Source organism: Haliotis rufescens, unplaced genomic scaffold (genome assembly GCF_023055435.1).
Source record: "Haliotis rufescens isolate VD_foot unplaced genomic scaffold, xgHalRufe1.0.p SCAF_5, whole genome shotgun sequence".
NCBI lineage: Eukaryota > Metazoa > Mollusca > Gastropoda > Lepetellida > Haliotidae > Haliotis > Haliotis rufescens.
In genome coordinates this window covers 1,809,364-1,830,821 of record NW_025964223.1, presented here as the reverse complement: position 1 = coordinate 1,830,821, position 21,458 = coordinate 1,809,364, and the positions used below count along the sequence as shown (strand labels likewise).

The following is a 21,458-nucleotide window of genomic DNA, read 5'->3' as shown; positions in this document are numbered from 1 at the left end:
TATCCACTAGAGAGAGTGAGTATGGTTTTACGCCGCTTTTAGCAGTATTCCAGCAATATCAGGGCGGGGGTCACCAGAAATGGGCTTCACACATTGTACTCATGTGGGGAATCGAACCCGGGTCTTTGGCGTGACGAGCGAACGCTTTAACCCTAAGCTACCGCGCGCGCCCCCAGTGGGGAAGAAGCCATGGACCTCCGAACCTGTGTATCAATCTAAAACAGATGGCGCCCCTCTGACATCTGACAATCAAATGTTCATACAATTTAAGAAAATTAACCTGCACGAGTGGCCCATGATGGCGTCTAAGTCGCAGTGCATCCCTGAGTTGCCTCCATTAGGTGTGCCAGAATCCTATGATCGTGGGTTCCAGGCTTCTGAGTTTCATCATAGTATCAAATGACCCGCATCACTCCAGGCTTTCCTCCCACATCAAGCTGACACGCCTTGATAACTAGCATCCTGCAGTCACACTCCAAAGCGCCACGTCAGACTGCACTAACACAGACGCGACACAGACGTCAACGAACGGGCAAAAATAAACCGCCATCTTAAAACTAGTAACATGAATATTTGGTTTTCGATAGATACAGACCAAGCGTAATTATTATCTTAACTTGACGAGGTATTTTTTATACGATAGCTGTGTGGACCGCTTGAGATTTTTGTCACAAAGGTATGATGGTGATTTTACGATGTTCATTGCGCTACGAACGCTTTGTTGATCGGGCCGCGATTCCGGAAAACCATTTGGCACTACGAATATAGTCAGTCAACGTTAGCAAGTGGGAGTTACGATAGTCGTAAATAGCGCTAAGATCGCTTTGCGGTACTGAGGGAAGGTCACCTAGTCCTCTACAGGCCCTGTATAGACCGAACTACCGCGATGATTGATGTGGTTGTCAATACATTTGCAATGCTCTGGTCCCGTCCATGTCGGTAACTCTTCCAATTTCCTTACTTCAGATCTGGCAAAACCCTGGCAATTTCATGTTTTTTGGCCGGAATAAAATTAAATTACCATACACATTGCAAACAAATCACGTCGAAAATCCGTTTTTTCGTATCAGTCCAGTGCAGTATCTTGATATTCGGAGAAAATCCTAAGAAAAGACCTCAGGTCATCCGTTAAACTTATTGGGATGTCGGATTTTTGTTCAAGATTTTACTTGGAATAGGGAAGCTAAGTTGCGCAGTAATGTTTTCATATTGGCCCTTGGTTGGGTGCGCACGCTCAGTGTCAGTGCCAATGCCAAGTAAATCATGCTCTGTAAACACTAATCAAACTTAATGCACGATAAATCCTCATGTGAAATTCTTGTACCTGTATTTTCATCATCAAGCAGTTTCTAGTGTTATTTTCCACCCAACTAATGATGAAAATTATTTTTCCTCTCGGAGAATGGTAACTGATATAAATGATGAAAGACATTTCAATGTTTGTAAATACAGGAAGGGAACTGATACTGTTCCATTAAAACCCAAACACTTTCTCTTTTATTGCATGTTTTATTTCACCCGACCGACAGTAACTTTAAGAGGTCACTTAGACAAAACATGATTTTGATAGTTATTGTATTTTTATTTCACTCACTAAAGCTCGATGGTAGAAAGGAAGCATTAGAGTGGTAATCTGGGGGTGTTTCTATTGGGATATATCTTGATGCAGCAGTCCGGAGAGAGAGAGAGAGAGAGATCCAATACATGTCTCATATAATATTGGAATTGTATGTTTGAAAAGGTGAACTTGTCTTATATTTACCACATGTAGGAGTTGGTATAACATCCTTTCTGTGTAGTTTCTGTATAATATCTGTATGGTTTCTGAATAGTTTCTGTATAGTTTCTGTATAATATCTGTGTAGTTTCTGTATAGTTTCGGTATAGTTTCTGTGTAGTGTCTGTATAGTTTCTGTGTAGTGTCTGTATAGTTTCTGCATAGTTTCTGTGTAGTGTCTGTATACTTTCTGTGTAGTGTCTGTATAGTTTCTGTGTAGTTTCTGTATGGTTTCTGCATAGTTTCTGCATAGTTTCTGTGTAGTGTCTGTATGGTTTCTGTGTAGCGTCTGTATAGTTTCTGCATCACTTCGGGCTTTCCTCCCACATTAAGCTGACACGCCGTGATATAACTGGAATAATGTTAAAAGCGGCGTTAAACCCAATTCACTCACTCACTCACTGTATAGTTTCTGTGTAGTTTCTGTATAATTTCTGTTAAGTTTCCGTGTAGTTTCTGTATTACTTATGTATAGTTTCTGTATAACTTCTGTACAGATTCTGTATAGTTTCTGTATAATTTCTGCATTGTCCATCGTACTTCACGTCCCTCCATCATATATCTCAATGTTATACTCCACGTCCCACCATCGGATCTTTCAGGGTACCTCACGCCCATTCATCGTACTTCACGTCCCACCATCGAATGTTTAAGGGTACTTCACGCCCATTCATCGTACTCCACGTCCCACCATCGGATCTTTCAGGGTACTTCACGCCCATTCATCGTACTTCACGTCCCACCATCGAATGTTTCAGGGTACTTCACGCCCATTCATCGTACTTCACGTCCCACCATCGGATGTTTCAGGGTACTTCACGCCCATTCATCGTACTTCACGTCCCTCCATCGGATGTTTCAGGGTACTTCAAGCCCATTCACTGGATATTTCAATGTTACTTCACGTCCCTCCATCGGATATTTCAATGTTACTTCACGCCCCTCCATCGGATATTTCAATATTACTTCACGCCCCTCCATCGGATAGTTCAATTTTACTTCACGCCCATTCATCGTACTTCACGCCCCTCCATCGGATATTTCAATGTTACTTCACGCCCCTCCATCGGATACTTCAATGTTACTTTACGCCCATCCATCGGATATTTCAATGTTACTTCACGCCCCTCCATCGGATACTTCAATGTTACTTCACGTCCCTCCATCGGATATTTCAATGTTACTTCACGCCCATCCATCGGATATTTCAGGGTACTTCACGCCCATTCATCAACCAAGTCAGCGAGCCTGACCATCCGATCCCCTTAGTCGCCTCTTACCACAAGCATAGTCACCTTTTACGGCAAGCATGGGTTGCTGAAGACCTATTCTACCCCAGATCTTCACGGGTCTCATTCTCACAAATAAACCATCATTAAATTAATGATCGTTATGTCTTTACATCAAAATATTCGCGTTATTTTACTCAAACAATACGTTGCTTAAACAGAGACTTTTAGGAATTGTGGGAACATGGTGAAACTTTCACTCCAAGTTTGCTGATAAATATTTTTGTATTAAAAGTAATGTTATTTTATTGAAACACCCCATGGTAAGTTATATGCCTTGTAAAGTTGACAATCAGAAAATGCGTATTGGGTTCAAGGTCATAGGTGTGGCTGGACGTGTGTGCTGCCCTAAGCTATGATTAGAATGGGCTCTATTTGGCAGCAGTAGCAGCAGCAGCAGCAGAGTGAGTGAGTATTGTTTTACGCCGCGTTTAGCAATATTCCAGCAATATCACGGCGGGGGACACCAAGCTGACCAGTCCTTGTTTTAGCCCCAGGGTTACAACGGGAATCGAACCCGGATCTTCGGCGTGGCGAGCGAACGCTTTAACCACTAGGCTACCCGACCGCCCAGCAGCAGCAGAACAGCAATGGGCATCATCTTTGCCAGAAGCAAAATACTAAGTTTTTGCTGGAGAGCAGACATTAATTAAGTTAAGCCCAAAGGTTCCCATCCGCTGAGAAGCAGAGGGACTGAACAGATTCCCGCTGAAGAGCAGGGGCCTGATAATTCTGATGATTAGATGGTGATTAAGTAAGTATTTACTTTCGTAGCCCACAAGAACCACGCCAACAGCACGCGTGTGAGAAGCGCGAAATGAAATTATTCCTTCGGTTAAATCGTCATAAAACATCTTAGTCAGTCTCATGTCTCTGCAAATGAAATCAGACAAACAACCACCTTTAAAACCTTTCAAATATTCGCCACTCGTGAAAATATCTCCATTCCCCCCTTCACTCGATGAGAGAAACGTGATATACACTTGAAATACCCTCTATTTATCATGTTTAATTAAAGTCTGCATTCATTACAATAAACGTTATTTTACCGGTAAACATATGTTTTTGGAATTGTAGCAATTTCAATATCTTAAGGGTCTAACTAGGTATAGATTCCAAATAGTTTGATATTTTAGTTTTTATCGAAAAAAACCCATTTTCCCAGCATTTCCACACCACTTTTAGGTCGATTAACAACATGAGTGAGTCATTTTGGATTAAAAGCGGCTTTGAACTTTCAGCTTTAGTCATGTTTGGAGTGCACCAACTTTGGCGAAGATCACGAACACAGGCATGGTCGACAAACCAAGTATTGTTTGTTGTTTGTTGTTTAACGCCCGCACTTAACAATATTCAAGCTGTATGACGGCGGTCTGTAAATAATCGAGTCGGGACCAGACAATCCAGTGATTGGATTCATGCGCATCGATCTGCGCAACTCGGACACGATGTCATGCATCAACGAAGTCAGCGAGCTTGACCACCCGATCCCGTTAAAACGTTAGTCGCCTCTCGCGAAAAGCGTAGTCGCCTTTACGGCAAGCATGGGCTGCAGAAGACCTAGTCTACCCCGGATATTCACTGGTCTGCAAATATCTGGAGAATGGTGTCTTCTCCAAGTATCACATTGGAAGAGGACCCGCGTGACAGTTTGTACACGGACATGAAACATTCATGTTTAGTAAGTGAAATAACGAACAGTTCCTTATAATGCTGTGGGGGCCAATAATATCAGCGCTATATCGAGTTCTGTCTGTTATCTGCGACCATAATCTCGTCCTGTCCATGGAAATTGGATTTCTCCATCGCCAGCGGCAACACGCTGAAATATGACAACGGGCTATATGTATAGATGATAGGAACATCGTGTTAAAGATTTGAATTGCTGGAAGTACTCATAAAACCCCCAATAAAAGGCCATATGAAGAGAACAGTTCCCCAGCGTGAACTTTGATAGTTTGATAGTTCTTGCAAAAATCAATTTCTCCCACACTGAAGCCCGCGTGATGTACACACAAATTTGCTGGTGCTGATATAAATACAAAATTGCCTGGTGGTGAGACTGGACATCGGTCATTGAGATTGTGTGTTACGCCAACTATAGAACGCTAATTACAAAATGACAGTGTCGGGAGCTGATCGTTATTGGTGCCTGTGGGAGGATTGTGGTCGGCACTGTGGAGGAGTTGATGAACACAAGCCAGCGTAGCCAGACAGGAAGGTGGGTGTTGCAGTGATTGTCTGAGCCTAACATAGAACTGTAACCTCCACTGATTAGAGCTGTAACCTCCACTGATTAGAGCTGTAACTTCCACTGTTTAGAACTGTAACCTCCACTGTTTAGAACTGTAACCATCAGCTTTATGGAACTGTAACTTCCACTGATTAGAGCTGTAACTTCCACTGTTTAGAACTGTAACCATCAAGTTTTAGGAACTGTAACCATCAGCTTTATGGAACTGTAACCTCCACTGATTAGAGCTGTAACTTCCACTGTTTAGAACTGTAACCATCAAGTTTTAGGAACTGTAACCATCAGCTTTATGGAACTGTAACCTCCACTGATTAGAGCTGTAACTTCCACTGTTTAGAACTGTAACCATCAAGTTTTAGGAACTGTAACCATCAGCTTTATGGAACTGTATCCTCCACTGATTAGAGCTGTAACTTCAAATGTTTGGAACTGTAACAATCAAGTTTTAGGAACTGTAACCATCCACTTTATGGAACTGTAACCTCCACTGATTAGAGCTGTAACCTCCACTGATTAGAACTGTAACCTCCACTGATTAGAACTGTAACCTCCACTGATTAGAGCTGTAACCTCCACTGATTAGAGCTGTAACTTCCACTGTTTAGAACTGTAACCATCAAGTTTTAGGAACTGTAACCATCCACTTTATGGAACTGTAACCTCCACTGATTAGAACTGTAACCTCCACTGATTAGAACTGTAACTCCACTGATTAGAGCTGTAACCTCCACTGATTAGAGCTGTAACTTCCACTGTTTAGAACTGTAACCTCCACTGTTTAGAACTGTAACCATCAGCTTTATGGAACTGAAACCTCCACTGATTAGAGCTGTAACTTCCACTGTTTAGAACTGTAACCATCAAGTTTTAGGAACTGTAACCATCAGCTTTATGGAACTGTAACCTCCACTGATTAGAGCTGTAACTTCCACTGTTTAGAACTGTAACCATCAAGTTTTAGGAACTGTAACCATCAGCTTTATGGAACTGTAACCTCCACTGATTAGAGCTGTAACTTCCACTGTTTAGAACTGTAACCATCAAGTTTTAGGAACTGTAACCATCCACTTTATGGAACTGTAACCTCCACTGATTACAGCTGTAACTTCCACTGTTTAGAACTGTAACCATCAAGTTTTAGGAACTGTAACCATACACTTTATAGAACTGTAACCATCCACTGATTAGAACTGTAATCATTCACTGATTAGAACTGTAACTTCCACTGTTTAGAACTGTAACCATCAAGTTTAAGGAACTGTAACCATCCACTTTATAGAACTGTAACCATCTATTGTATAGAACTGTAACCATATAGTTTAAGGAACTGTAACCATCAAGTTTAAGGAACTGTAACCATCAAGTTTAAAGAACTGTAACCATCAAATTTAAGGAACTGTAACCATCAAGTTTAAGGAACTGTAACCATCAAGTTTAAGGAACTGTAACCATCCACTTTATAGAACTGTAACCATCAAGTTTAAGGAACTGTAACCATCCACTTTATAGAACTGTAACCATCAAGTTTAAGGAACTGTAACCATCCACATTAATGTTCGCTGGACATGCAGAATGCCCTGAAAATAGTTATCCCCCCAAATAAACTTGTTTTCCTTCCAGAGAAAAAAACCCTGATGTCTTGAAGCAGTGGCCCAAAAAACAAAGATCTCTTACATGTATCAATACGCAAAATACTGTATGGCTCCTTGTGAAGATCAGTCTAGTTCACTCACAGCCAGCAGATCATTATATGCAAGACATATCAATGAAGGGGAGATAATGGTACATGCATGAACTGTTCCATTGTTTTCATACTTTGATATTCAAGAAACATAAATAGCCTACTCCTCTAAGTCAACTCAAATTTGCTGTAACCAGACTTGCTTCCCTTAGCCACACCAGGATCCACTGAGAGTGTGTTGGAATCCTTGATTGGCCCTGATAAGAATCCTTGAGGGATTTAGCAATATGGTGAACATATATATATGACCAGTATCACTTGTGTCTTTGTTCCGATAATTCTCTGACATGCTATGATTGACTGAAATACTCACTCACTCACTCTACCAAGTGTTTTTAATCCAGAAATATCTTTCATCAATCTATTCTAGGGTTGTTCTGGTGAAAAACACCTTTTTTATTGCCATTCCAACTCGTGTATACCAAAAGCCTGAATCTGCAGAGTCACGTCCATACTCCCCATCCATCTCTCCTCACCGTAATCAATGCTCTTGTCCAAACTGGCGAGGAGACCGGGCTATATTGAGTTGGCTGCAGTCGACGTACACGGGAAGGACACATATAACCCAATCAATGGCTGACCACTGCTGGCAATAATAAATGCCAGCAGTTGATCACACACACCTCCAGGTTAGATCCACATATATAATACATGATACTGTTGATGTTAGATCCACATAAGTCACTATATAATACATGATACTGTTGTGGAAGTAAGCATTTCTTGTACTATGTACCTTCATCTAGAGAAGTAGGCATGTCGATCCACATAAGTCACTATATAATACATGATATTGTTGTGGAAGTAAGCATTTGTAAGTGGTGTAAAACCATACTCACTCACTCACTCCTTTCCAGTGATGAGCTATCAGATGTGGGTCAGAAGGTAGTGGTGTTAGTTCAGAAAGCTGAATCATTTCTACAAACAGTATTGTCCACAACAATATTGTATCTTTAAAAGAAGGTAGTTTCTGACTTACTGAGTATATTTTGTATATTTCAGTGATAGTTTCAGAATATTATCATCTGCATCATGAATATTGTTTGGTCTTGGGAGCCCCTTCAGATTTCAGCACCACAACTTCTCGTGAAGTCTTTGGCAGGGTCACGAGTCTCATGAAGATGACCTCTGCTGGACGTCACAAATATCATGAAGACAATGTCTGTTGGAGGTCTCGAGTCTCGTGAAGATATTCTTTGTTGGAGTTCACAAGTCTCGGGAAGACAATCTCTGCCAGAGGTCACAAGTCTCATGAAGACAATCTCTGCCAGAGGTCATAAGTCTCATGAAGACAATCTGTGCCAGAGGTCACAAGTCTTATGAAGACAATCTCTGCTGGAGGTCACAAGTCTCATGAAGACAATCTCTGCTGGAGGTCACAAGTCTCATGAAGACAATCTCTGCCAGAGGTCACAAGTGTCATGGAGACAATCTCTGTCAGAGGTCACAAGTCTCATGAAGACAATCTCTGCTGGAGGTCACAAGTCTCATGAAGACAATCTCTGCTGGAGGTCACAAGTCTCATGAAGACAATCTCTGCCAGAGGTCACAAGTGTCATGGAGACAATCTCTGTCAGAGGTCACAAGTCTCATGAAGACAATCTCTGCTGGAGGTCACAAGTCTCATGAAGACAATCTCTGCCAGAGGTCACATGTCTCATGAAGACAATCTCTGCCAGAGGTCACGAGTCAGCGAGGCATGGAACCATTTGACATCACAGGGCAAATTACATCAAAGGTTATTGTGACATGTTTGTAAACTATATGGTTCTGAATTATAAAGGTAGACCAACATGTCAAGTCCGTTTTTTGTGTCTCCTCCAATAATGATGCAGTTCTACAAAAAGCACCCTCGAACTTAAACTCACTCTGTTTTATTGATTCTGTTTGAAAGCATTGGTGAACTGCCTGATCCCCCAGTGTGACTATGAGCTTACCAAGCTGCTTTCAGTACTTGGCAATCTGGTCGCTATACTTAACGAGTTATGTACCAGCTCCTGGCAGAGAGTAGACTGCAACTAACCATGACTGCATGGTTGTAGTCCTGCTGTAGTAGCAGACCTCACGATGGTTGGACCACTCTACTAAGACAAAATAAAATCACAGTTAATGGACGTCTCTGGTAATTGTAGAGAGAAGTTGAGTGAAAAAGAAAGAAATTGGATTAACCATCTGGTTCTAATCACATGAAACCTGCCTTAGGAATTTTATTGACTTCTCATCAATTTCATAAAAACGTTCATCTTTATTCTGTTTTAATGGATTTTTTTGTAAAAAAGTTGTTGAAAACTCTTGTGGCCCACCTGAACACTCTAATTTTGAAAGCCATGTAAATTGAACTCAGGCACTTTTTAGGCGGCAGAATTTAAATTGCATTTTTTTTTTTACGGCATGATCGTAAATTTGAACAAAGCGATTCATGTGTTCTAGGCTTATTTCAACATAGACATGTTTCCTTGACCTTTGGTCTCTATTTCAAGAAGTCTTATGTGATGAAGAAGTTAGCAAATCATTGTAGTGTCAGTGTATTGCAATATGAAGTGACTTATAATGTGTCACAATATGTATTGCAATAAAAATGATCACAGGTACATTGTCATGAACTATTTAGTAAACGTTCTACCACCATGGATCTGAGTTCTACAACCATAGATCTGAGTTCTACCAGCATCGATCCTAGTTCTGCCACCATGGATCTGAGTTCTACAACCATAGATCTGAGTTCTGCCACCATGGATCCCAGTTCTGCCACCATGGATCTGAGTTCTACAACCATAGATCTGAGTTCTGCCACCATGGATCTGAGTTCTACAACCATAGATCTGAGTTCTACCAGCATGGATCCCAGTTCTGCCACCATAGATCTGAGTTCTACCAGCATGGATCCCAGTTCTGCCACCATAGATCTGAGTTCTACCAGCATGGATCCCAGTTCTACAACCAGAGATCTGAGTTCTACCAGCATGGATCCCAGTTCTGCCACCATGGATCTGAGTTCTACAACCATGGATCCCAGTTCTGCCACCATGGATCTGAGTTCTGCCACCATGGATCCCAGTTCTGCCACCATAGATCTGAGTTCTACCAGCATGGATCCCAGTTCTGCCACCATGGATCTGAGTTCTACAACCATGGATCTGAGTTCTGCCACCATGGATCTGAGTTCTGCAACCATGGATCCCAGTTCTGCCACCATGGATCTGAGTTCTACAACCATAGATCCGAGTTCTGCCACCATGGATCTGAGTTCTACAACCATAGATCTGAGTTCTGCCACCATGGATCTGAGTTCTACAACCATAGATCTGAGTTCTACCAGCATGGATCCCAGTTCTGCCACCATGGATCTGAGTTCTACAACCATAGATCTGAGTTTTGCCACCATGGATCCCAGTTCTACCAGCATGGATCCCAGTTCTGCCACCATGGATCTGAGTTCTACAACCATAGATCTGAGTTCTACCAGCATGGATCCCAGTTCTGCCACCATGGATCTGAGTTCTACAACCATAGATCTGAGTTCTGCCACCATGGATCCCAGTTCTGCCACCATGGATCCCAGTTCTGCCACCATGGATCCCGGTTCTGCCCCTATGGATCCCAGTTCTATCACCATGGAACTCAACACCTGCTACATTTACATCACTTGAACTCAACACCTGGTACATTTACATCACTTGAACTCAACACCTGCTACATTTACATCACTTGAACTCAACACCTGCTACATTTACATCACTTGAACTCAACACCTGCTACATTTACATCACTTGAACTCAACACCTGCTACATTTACATCACTTGAACTCAACACCTGGTACATTTACATCACTTGAACTCAACACCTGCTACATTTACATAAAATAACACCTGGTACCCCATTGACATCACATGAAGGTGACATTATTATGTCAATGATGCCTTCAGTGATTTAGCCAACCTGACACAAACTGTCGACCCCCATAGATTAGAATTCAACAAATGAATATATAAGTTCAGCAATATATTGCAATATTTTTATTTGGTATCATAGTTATGGCTTTCATCGTCAATACACCTTCAAGAATCTTTTACAGTGAAAGGTAAGTGTTAAACTGTGAAATATTGTTTCTGGTAGATGTGTCTGGTTTTTCAATCAAGATCTCATTGGTGTGTGAGTGGAAAATGTTTGTCAGGTGTCATGCCAGTAATTAATTACCCCTTGACTGGTTATAGTGTAAACGTATTAATTCAGCCAATCAATCAGAGATATACCATTCACTGAACCATGACCTTCTCAAGGTCACTGATTAATAATTCATTCAACAAAGACCATCTGGGCTCCACCTTGACTGGACTCAATTGGACAGATAGTGTTTGTCTTCCCTTTGTCCATTACCCGAACCCTGTGTCTGTTGTCCTTTGTGTTGACCATGTCTGTGTGTTGTCCTTTGTGTTGACCATGTCTGTGTGTTGTCCTTTGTTTTGACCGTGTCTGTCTGTTGTCCTTTGTTTTGACCGTGTCTGTCTGTTGTCCTATGTTTTGACCCTGTGTCTGTCTGTTGTCCTTTGTTTTGACCCTGTGTCTGTCTGTTGTCCTTTGTTTTGACCCTGTGTCTGTCTGTTGTCCTTTGTTTTGACCCTGTGTCTGTCTATTGTCCTTTGTTTTGACCCTGTGTCTGTCTGTTGTCCTTTGTGTTGACCCTGTGTCTGTTGTCCTTTGTTTTGACCCTGTGTCTGTCTGTTGTCCTTTGTGTTGATCGTGTCTGTCTGTTGTCCTTTGTTTTGACCGTGTCTGTCTGTTATCCTTTGTTCTGACCCTGTCTGTGTCTGTTGTCCATAATGTTGGCTCCATGTGGCTGTCTGTTATTCATTGTGTTGACTACTTGTGGAGGAAATGGATGTTTTTTTTTCCCTTAGTCATGACCTCACCTTCATGACATCTAGCAGCAGTATGTATGTTGTTATAGATAGTCTAGCAAAAGGGTTGCAGCAAAACATGTGACCACTACAGGTCCAAGAGAGGATAGAAACGGTAGCTAGGAAACAACAAGACAGATTTCTGAATACCCAGTTATTTCACTGTTTGGGTAGGACGAGTGGTTTAGATGAAGAGTAATAGCACAAATCCTGTGGAATTAGGCTTCCAAAGTATTAAACGTCTGAAACCTGCATCACTCTGGGCTTTCCTCGCACTTTGAGCTGACACACCATGGTATGACTGAAATACTGTTCAAAGTGTTGAACCCAACTCGCTCGCTCGCTCGCTCGCTCGCTCGCTCACTCACTCACTCACTCACTCACTCACTCACTCCTAAGTATTAGGTTGTCATTACGTTGTAAGTGTTACATTGGGATGTCAAACATGTCTATATGTCATCTGTATCTGGTAGCCTTGACCAAGTGACAGTTTTCTGTCATAGTACATGAGTACATTTGTATATTCAGCATTGAGACCTATCTACTGCTAGAAGGGGTGGCCCAGTCGTCTAAGGCGCCGCGACTCGCTGTGCAGGGTTGTGTCCCTTGGACACGCCAGAAACCTATGATTGTGGGTCCGAATCCCAGTTCGCCCCAATTATGTTTCTAGGTTTGTCAGCACCATACCCTTGCTCGTTTGTTTCGTCTGAAGGGCCACTTAGAAGTCAGAAGATAAAATACATTATTTTTTTTCTGGATAACAAAAAGTGTCATGCATTCAAGGCCAGATCAGTTTAGTTTCTGGATTTAATCATATTCTTTGTCAGTTTGCCAAGAGGAAGGAAGCAAAAAAGCAAAAAACAGGTCGTCAGATATAATTTAAAATGAAACAGAAAAATGTCTGATAAAGAATAATGTCATTCAAACACACAATTTAATAAATAGGATATCGCTTTACAAATATAATAGGCTTGACAATAGCAGGACAATATGTTGGTCTGTACAAACTGTATAATACATATGTGATTCATAATCTTGTTTTTAATTATCAAAATAGAAGTAAATTTCGAATATTGCAGGTAATTCTGTCATGTTAACGAGAAACATACAGGTGGTTTATTTTCAAATTGCTCATGAAATTATTATTTCTTGTATATTCATTGTATCAGATTTGACGTGGCCATTACACCCAGAGGCAATATTAGGTTTTTCATTTACCCTGTCAACGTTTGTATGTCCGTAGTCTGTTGTACCCACGTCACAATACCTACCAGGTGAGAGCTTGTTTTCATCAGTGTCCTATTCAATCTATTTGTACTACCTTTCATATCCCTCGAGTGTAATTTGAGTCCTACAACGGAAATATTGCTGCCTGTGATTTCGTACATCATTAGGACGATCGATCTACCATTACTGGAAAATTCCATGATAATATTTCAAGAATTCAACACGCGCACGCTGAATCTGGATATTATGGTGAAAAAATCTACGTGGGCTGGGAATTGTATTTCTGGATGAGTGGTTGTCATGGTAACTAATCAGTGCAGTGACATTCATACTATCATGGCTGCTTGATTTTAAATAAGAAATTGTCAACACAAAAACGTAACTGTTTGAAGACTTTAGGGGTCTTGTGAAATTGATTACCTGTCAAGGGATGTAAGTCTCCCAAACGACAATTAGATTTATGTGGCTTAAAGAAAACCACATGCTGGCCATGAAAGCATTCATTGATTCCTCAAGGCCGGTATTCCGAGTCAAGTATACTTAAAATGCCTGCTCATTTTTTTCCTGCTTCCCTTGATGAAATGACCCGTGAAGATCTGGGGTAGAATAGGTCTTCAGCAACCCATGCTTGCCTTAAAAGGCGACTATGCTTGTCGTAAGAGGCGACTAACAGGATCGGGTAGTCAGACTCGCTGACTTGGTTGAAACATGTCATCGATCCAAATTGCATGGATCGATGCTCATGAGGTCAATCACTGGATTGTCTGGTCCAGACTTGATTATTTACACACTGCCGTCATATAGCTGGAATATTGCTGTGTGTGGCGTTAAACAACAAACAAACCAAACCAAACCCTTGATGAAAGACCAGGGTCAGCCATCGTGTTACAGCGGTGGCATGGGGCACATGGGCCACATATTATGTTCTCAAGGTGACCTAATGATATGTGTTCTGATCCAGGATGTAAGACCAGGTTCAGCCATCGTGTTACAGCGGTGGCATGGGGCACATGGGCCACATATTATGTTCTCAAGGTGACCTGATGATATGTGTTCTGATCCAGGAGGGGCGGTCGGGTAGCCTAGTGGTTAAAGCGTTCGCTCGTCACGCCGAAGACCCGGGTTCGATTCCCGACATGGGTACAATGTGTGAAGCCCATTTCTGGTGTCCCCCGCCGTGATATTGCTGAAATATTGCTTAAAGCGGCGTAAAACCAGACTCACTCACTCACTCTGATCCAGGATGTAAGACAAGGGTCGGCCATCGTGTTACATAGTCCAGCGGTGGCATGGGGCACATGGGCCACATGTGGGATACTGTCTAGACACTGGGATGCATTCTAGGCACTATGGGGTACTGTCTAGACACTATGGGATACTGTCTAGGCACTATGGGATACTGTCTATATGTAGCAGGGCATGGAGTCATCCCACAGATGACATCCTTACCTTGTCATCTTGCTGACGGGGTTAACCTCTTTGGTCATGTGGACAAGGCATCCGACCTCGGATCAGAAGGTCTGTGGTTCGAATCCAATCACAGGACTCGGAAATTTTATGGCCGCTACATATACAATATGGAATGCTGCCTAGGCACTATGGGATACTGTCTTGGCACTATGGGATACTGTCTAGGCACTATGGGATACTGTCTTGGCACTATGGGATACTGTCTAAGCACTATGGGATACTGTCTAGACACTATGGGATACTGTCTAGGCACTATGGGATACTGTCTTGGCACTATGGGATACTGTCTAGGCACTATGGGATACTGTCTAGGCACTATGGGATACTGTCTAGACACTATGGGATACTGTCTAGGCACTATGGGATACTGTCTAGGCACTATGGGATACTGTCTTGGCACTATGGGATACTGTCTAGGCACTATGGGATACTGTCTAGACACTATGGGATACTGTCTAGACACTATGGGATACTGTCTAGGCACTATGGGATACTGTCTAGGCACTATGGGATGCATTCTAGACACTGGCATACTGTTGATACACTGTCTAGACACTATGGGATACCGTTTAGACACAATAGGATACTGTCTAGGATATATGGGATACTGTCTAGACGCTATGGGATACTGTCTTGACACAACGGGATGCTGTCTAGGGACTATGGGATACTGTCTAGGCACGATGGGATACAGTCTAGGCACTATGGGATACTCTCAAGGCACTATGGGATACTGTCTAGACACTATGAGATACTGTCTAGATACATGGGTTACTGTCTAGACACTATTGGATACTGCCCAGGCACTATTGGATACTTTCTAGACACTATGGGATAATGTCTAGGCACTATAGGATACTGTCTAGAAACTATGGGATACTATCTAGACACTATGGCATACTGTTGATACACTGTCTAGACACTATGGGATACTGTCTAGACACAATAGGATACTGTCTAGGAACTATGTGATACTGTCAAGACGCTATGGGATACTGTCTTGACACAATGGGATACTCTCTAGGCACTATGGGATACTGTCTAGACACTATGGGATACTGTCTAGACACAATGGGATGCTGTCTAGACACTATGGGATGCTGTCTAGACACTATGGGATGCTGTCTAGACACTATGGGATGCTGTCTAGGCACTAGGGGATACTGTCTAAGCACTATTGGATACTGTCTAGACACTATGGGATACTGTCTAGGCACTATGGGATACTGTCTAAGGACTATTGGATACTGTCTAGGCACTATGGCATACTGTTTGGATACTGTCTAGGCACTATGGGATACTCTCAAAGTACTATTTGATACAGATGGGATGCTGTTAGGACAATGTTAGGATACTGTTTTGATATGTTAGGGAATGTATGCAAATGCAAATCACCTGAAGACAAAATGAATTCAGACAAAAATAAGTTCAGTTTATCGATGACACCGTAAACTGTTATCAAGTTACCACAGTTGCATTTATGCTTTTCTGATCAATTCTTTAAGACGTTTTTATGACTTCTGTTCTGGTAGTTTTATCATGGTGCTTTATTGATGCATAAAACAATGTTTGTTTCCCCGATAACTGATTGACTTCGCACAGTGAAGAGTTCCTCCAGTGGTGTGTCAGCAACATGTATGGCCTACTTTCTACCTGGAGAGGATCAATGTAAAAAGAGTGTTTACAAATTAGTTGCTAGTGAAAAGGATAAGGAACGGCAGCACCACTTGGCTAAACAACTCTCATTTGTCCCGCTGTGGAAACATGGCCTCTGTGGTGTAGTGGATTGAGTGTTTGCCTGGGTAGAACAAGGTATGTGGTTTGATCCCCTGGCCATGTCATTCCAAAAGACTTTCAGGGGCTAAAACAATAAGGACTGGTCGGCTCGGAGTCAGTATACTGTGTCTCAGTGAGGTATCCATGTTAAACTGCAGCATGGTCTATCAAAGGGCTAGAACTATAAAACCAGCATTAGTCCGGACTAGTACAAGAAGCCATGTTCGTGCATTGACGTCGTTGTGAGAGTGAAAAAATCTTGAATGCAGGGCTGAAGCCAATTTCAACTCCTCATCACTGGAAAGGGCAGCACCAGTAGACTGCCAGATAGCGTGTAGAACATTTATGGTGTAAAGTGACGAGATTGCATTTGAAGTATATTATTCCTCGTACTATGTATTTGGTCCATCAGCATAACAGTTTGAATGCCGAGATCAGAGGACCAGGATGCAATACATTCAGTGTATGCCAAGAGCAGAGATCCTTGCCTTGCTTAAGTCTCATTGATGATATGTCTGTGCGCGTGACACTCTTCTGCCTGGAGAGATAAAGAAGTCCCAGTTGTGATGAATTACAGAGATGTGCTTGATACACACTCCTAATTGTTGTGTTTTGCCATCTCTCACAACGCTGAAGTGATCATGGAGTTGCACAATTGAGAATTCTAGTGCGCACACTATAAGTCCTCGCTTTCTGCCAAAATTCATTGATTTTCCCGAGCCCGTGACTGAAATAATATCGCTGCTTGCTTCTCACTCCTGTGGGAGCACCATGTGGCGAACAAGGCCGACGCCAGTTCCACAAGCGATATTTGAAATTCTGGATAATTTGTTAAATACCTTTACCTGCTGTCTACAGTTCAACATGGCGAGGAGGACTGCTTGGACATTGCTGCCGGACAGACAGGCTTTTACATAATTGGTGTTTGAGTGGTAAGTATGCTCATGTTAATCATGCTCATTTAATCTTAACAGTTCTAAATGAAAATTGTGCTTAATAAGATGGAAGTAATTTGATAATGTCATGAATAAACATCTGTGCGTTGTTGTGGGCGTGTCCACGTGTTATCTCAGTTTGGTGGCGACAGGGAGTAGTATGTCATTCACAACTTCCTGTTGTCCTTGTAAGACATTCATACATTTCATTAACTGATAAGGGGGTGGTCTGGTAGCCTAGTGGTTAATACTTTCGCTTGTCACACCAAAGGCCTGGGTTCGATTCCCGACATGTGTGCAATGTGTGCAGCCCATTTCTGGAGTCCCCCTGCTGTGATATTGCTGGAATATTGCTAAAAGTGGCGTAAAACCACTCACTCATTCACTCACTCACTCACTCACTCATTAACTGATAAAAGTGGATTATTGCTCATGTTGTCCATCACTGGTTTGCCTAAATCAGACTCAATTATTGACACTGCTTGGATATATGAGGAATAATGCTGACTGATACAAAAACAATAGCCACTGTTAATCTCTGTGTTACATATCACCGAAAAACATTACATGGGGTAACTTGAGTAAAAGTGTCTGTTGGGGAAAGGGAGCTTTCCCTGTTTGATCCCTTGATAAGTTGGGTACTAACAGGGGTCAATGTATTTTGGTGACAGCATGGAGCCTGTCAGCATTATGGTTGCATGTCTATGTTCTTCACTATTTCTGTATCAACTCTACATGTTGGCTGAAGAACGCATCTGAAGTCACCACAATTGATTTTTGTGAATTGCTGAAACGGTCATTGGAACCTTCCCTATGGCCTATTAAGAAAGGTGATCTGTCATAGCGAGTCCACCAATCCCCTTGTCGGAGGCCCTGAAGGAAGCAGCAGGCTCTGATAGCCATGGCAAGATGTTAAGGATAGGACAATTATCAGTCTCTAGCTTAGATCGATTCTGTTGTATATGTTCATGTGAAAAATGTTAGGATGACATGAGATAGTGTTGGGTGAGCATTTTAGTGGTAGCTTCTTGTATCCTCGTCTATACTCCGATGTATTGGTTGTGATCAGGGGTCCGTAAACCGTCATATGCGCCGGACATGTCCAATTGGGAATCTCAAATGTCCGTTTTAAAATATTGCTTACCGGACATTTTAAAAAGTATTGTCCGGACATTCTTAAATTTTGACCGGACATGATCAACAGTTAGGACTGAGCAGTTTCTGTCTGCAGTTGCAACACAATGAAGATTAACTACACTGACAAGCTTTGTTTGTTTTGATTGCTGAAAATACATCGTACCTACATGATAGTCCAATCGGTCAATCACTGTAATAGGCAATAAACTGAGTTGACACTGATTAATCGAGGATTAATTACTGAGAACATCTTGTTAATTTGAGTGAAAGGTGTTTACAACTGTACATTAATACCTTGCATCATCGATGTACCTCATTATCCTCACAATGCTACGTTACAAAACCTCAGACAAGAAGCGAAAGCGTGACGACAGCCAGTCGACCGGATCTGCTAAACCCTCAAAGTCTGGACGATCATTTTGTAAGTCGTGGCTAATGACTTTCACTTGGTTGACATACAATGAGGATTTGCAGATTTTATTGTTTTCAGTAGCTAGTCGTATATTAAATCTTGATTGACCGCCATTTTGCTTTCTCGGACGATCGATATCCAATTTTTTTATGGTCAATAATTAAGTACAGATGAAAAAGTATTCAAATAACCATTGCTATCAACGATATTTTAGTATTTGTGATTAAATTATCTGTCTTGTTTTTAAAAAAATCTTTAGTTTTAAAAAAAAACTTTTCCCGTGAGGTCACGTGATAACCAAATATGGGATAATAGTCTCGATCCAAATGTTGCAACACGTACACTTGAGCAGACTCATGAATATAACTCATGAATATTACTTAGACCGTTCACTACGTTAACAGATCGTTATTATAACAGAAACAAACGTATGTTTTCCATGTAAATCTAAAATGATATTATTTGTTATTAATTGTCCGGTGAATTAAACAATTTAAATTGAAACAATTCATAATTCATCATATTATGAATACGTAAACTTGTAATGTGTGTGAAAAGTTGTACTAAAATACGCTATTTGAAGGGGGCGTGGCCTAAATGCAAATGTCCGATTGGGATTTTAAATTTTCCGGACCCCTGGTTGTGATGCTCATATAGCCAGTTGGTTGATATACTCTGATGTATTGTTTGTGATGCTCGTATAGCCAGTGGGTTGATAAACTCTGATGTATTGTTTGTGATGCTCGTATAGCCAGTGGGTTGATATACTCTGATGTATTGGTTGTGATGCTCGTATAGCCAGTGGGTTGATATACTCTGATGTATTGGTTGTGATGCTCGTATAGCCAGTTGGTCGATATACTCCGAGGTATTGGTTGTGATGCTCGTATAGCCTGTTGGTTGATATACTCTGATGTATTGGTTGTGATGCTCTGATGTATTGGTTGTGATGCTCGTATAGCCAGTGGGTTGATATACTCTGATGTATTGGTTGTGATGCTCATATAGCCTGTTGGTTGATATACTCTGATGTATTGGCTGGGATGCTCGTATAGCCAGTGGGTTGATATACTCTGATGTATTGGTTGTGATGCTCGTATAGCCAGTTGGTCGATATACTCCGAGGTATTGGTTGTGATGCTCGTATAGCCTGTTGGTTGATATACTCTGATGTATTGGTTGTGATGCTCTGATGTATTGGTTGTGATGCTCGTATAGCCAGAGGGTTGATATACTCTGATGTATTGGTTGTGATGCTCATATAGCCAGTTGGTTGATATACTCTGATGTATTGGTTGTGATGCTCGTAATAGCCAGTGGGTTGATATACTCTGATGTATTGGTTGTGATGCTCATATAGCCAGTGGGTGGATATACTCTGATGTATTGGTTGTGATGCTCATATAGCCAGTGGGTGGATATACTCTGATGTATTGGTTGTGATGCTGGTATAGCCTGTTGGTTGATATACTCTGATGTATTGGTTGTGATGCTCATATAGACAGTGGATGGATATACTCTGATGTATTGGTTGTGATGCTCATAATAGCCAGTGGGTGGATATACTCTGATGTATTGGTTGTGATATTCATATAGCCAGTGGTAGGATATACTCTGATGTATTTGTTGAGATGCTGTATTGCCATTGGGTTGATCTCCCCTGTGTTGTGATGTATTGATTGAGAAGCCTGATGTATTGGTTGAGATGCCTGATGTATTGATTGAGATGCCTGATGTATTGGTTGAGATGTCTGATGTATTGGTTGAGATGCCTGATTTTATTGGTTAAGATGCCTGATTTTATTGGTTAAGATGCCTGATGTATTGGTTGAGATGCCTGATGTATTATGTATTGGTTGAGATGTCTGATGTATTGGTTGAGATGCCTGATGTATTGGTTAAGATGCCTGATATATTTGAGATGCCTGATGTATTGGTTAAGATGCCTGATGTATTGGTTAAGATGCCTGATGTATTGGTTGAGATGCCTGATGTATTGGTTGAGATGCCTGATGTATTGGTTAAGATGCCTGATGTATTGGTTAAGATGCCTGATGTATTGGTTGAGATGCCTGATGTATTGGTTGAGATGCCTGATGTATTGGTTGAGATGCCTGTTGTATTGGTTGAGATGCCTGTATTTCCGTGGGACACCTCTCTCTCTTTTGATGTATTGGTTCAGATGCCTAGTATGGCCAAGGGACCTCCTCATGAATAATTCCGCCAATATCTTAAACAACTGGAATCTATAGAGAAAATGAGTTGCAGAAATGAAATTGCAAAAAATTGACGGCAACTTTTCTTGCAGGATCATGAATTATTGAGGACATTTAATTGAAGGACCAGGGCGGAGGCATGAGGGAATATTGACAGATCAGAGAGGGGATTCCAAGTCGAGATTCGTAATCACACTATGTTAATATTTAATCGCTTCTTTTCACTTTTGGCCATTCTGTAATTGGCACACCGTCACATCCGATTAACAATAGATGGACATAGTTTAGTCACCTGAAGAAGTTGCCACGACCAGGGTGGTATCAA

The 21,458-nt window shown here is 41.6% G+C and overlaps 1 protein-coding gene across 1 annotated transcript; it reads left to right on the top strand.

Annotated features, from left to right (window-relative positions):
- Positions 1-9,688: 9,688 nt before the first annotated feature.
- On the top strand, positions 9,689-10,711 carry LOC125372988 (pheromone-regulated protein PRM7-like). The gene has a single exon (XM_048383766.1). The coding sequence runs from the start codon at positions 9,689-9,691 to the stop codon at positions 10,709-10,711; it is 1,023 nt and encodes a 340-aa protein (XP_048239723.1).
- Positions 10,712-21,458: the final 10,747 nt, after the last annotated feature.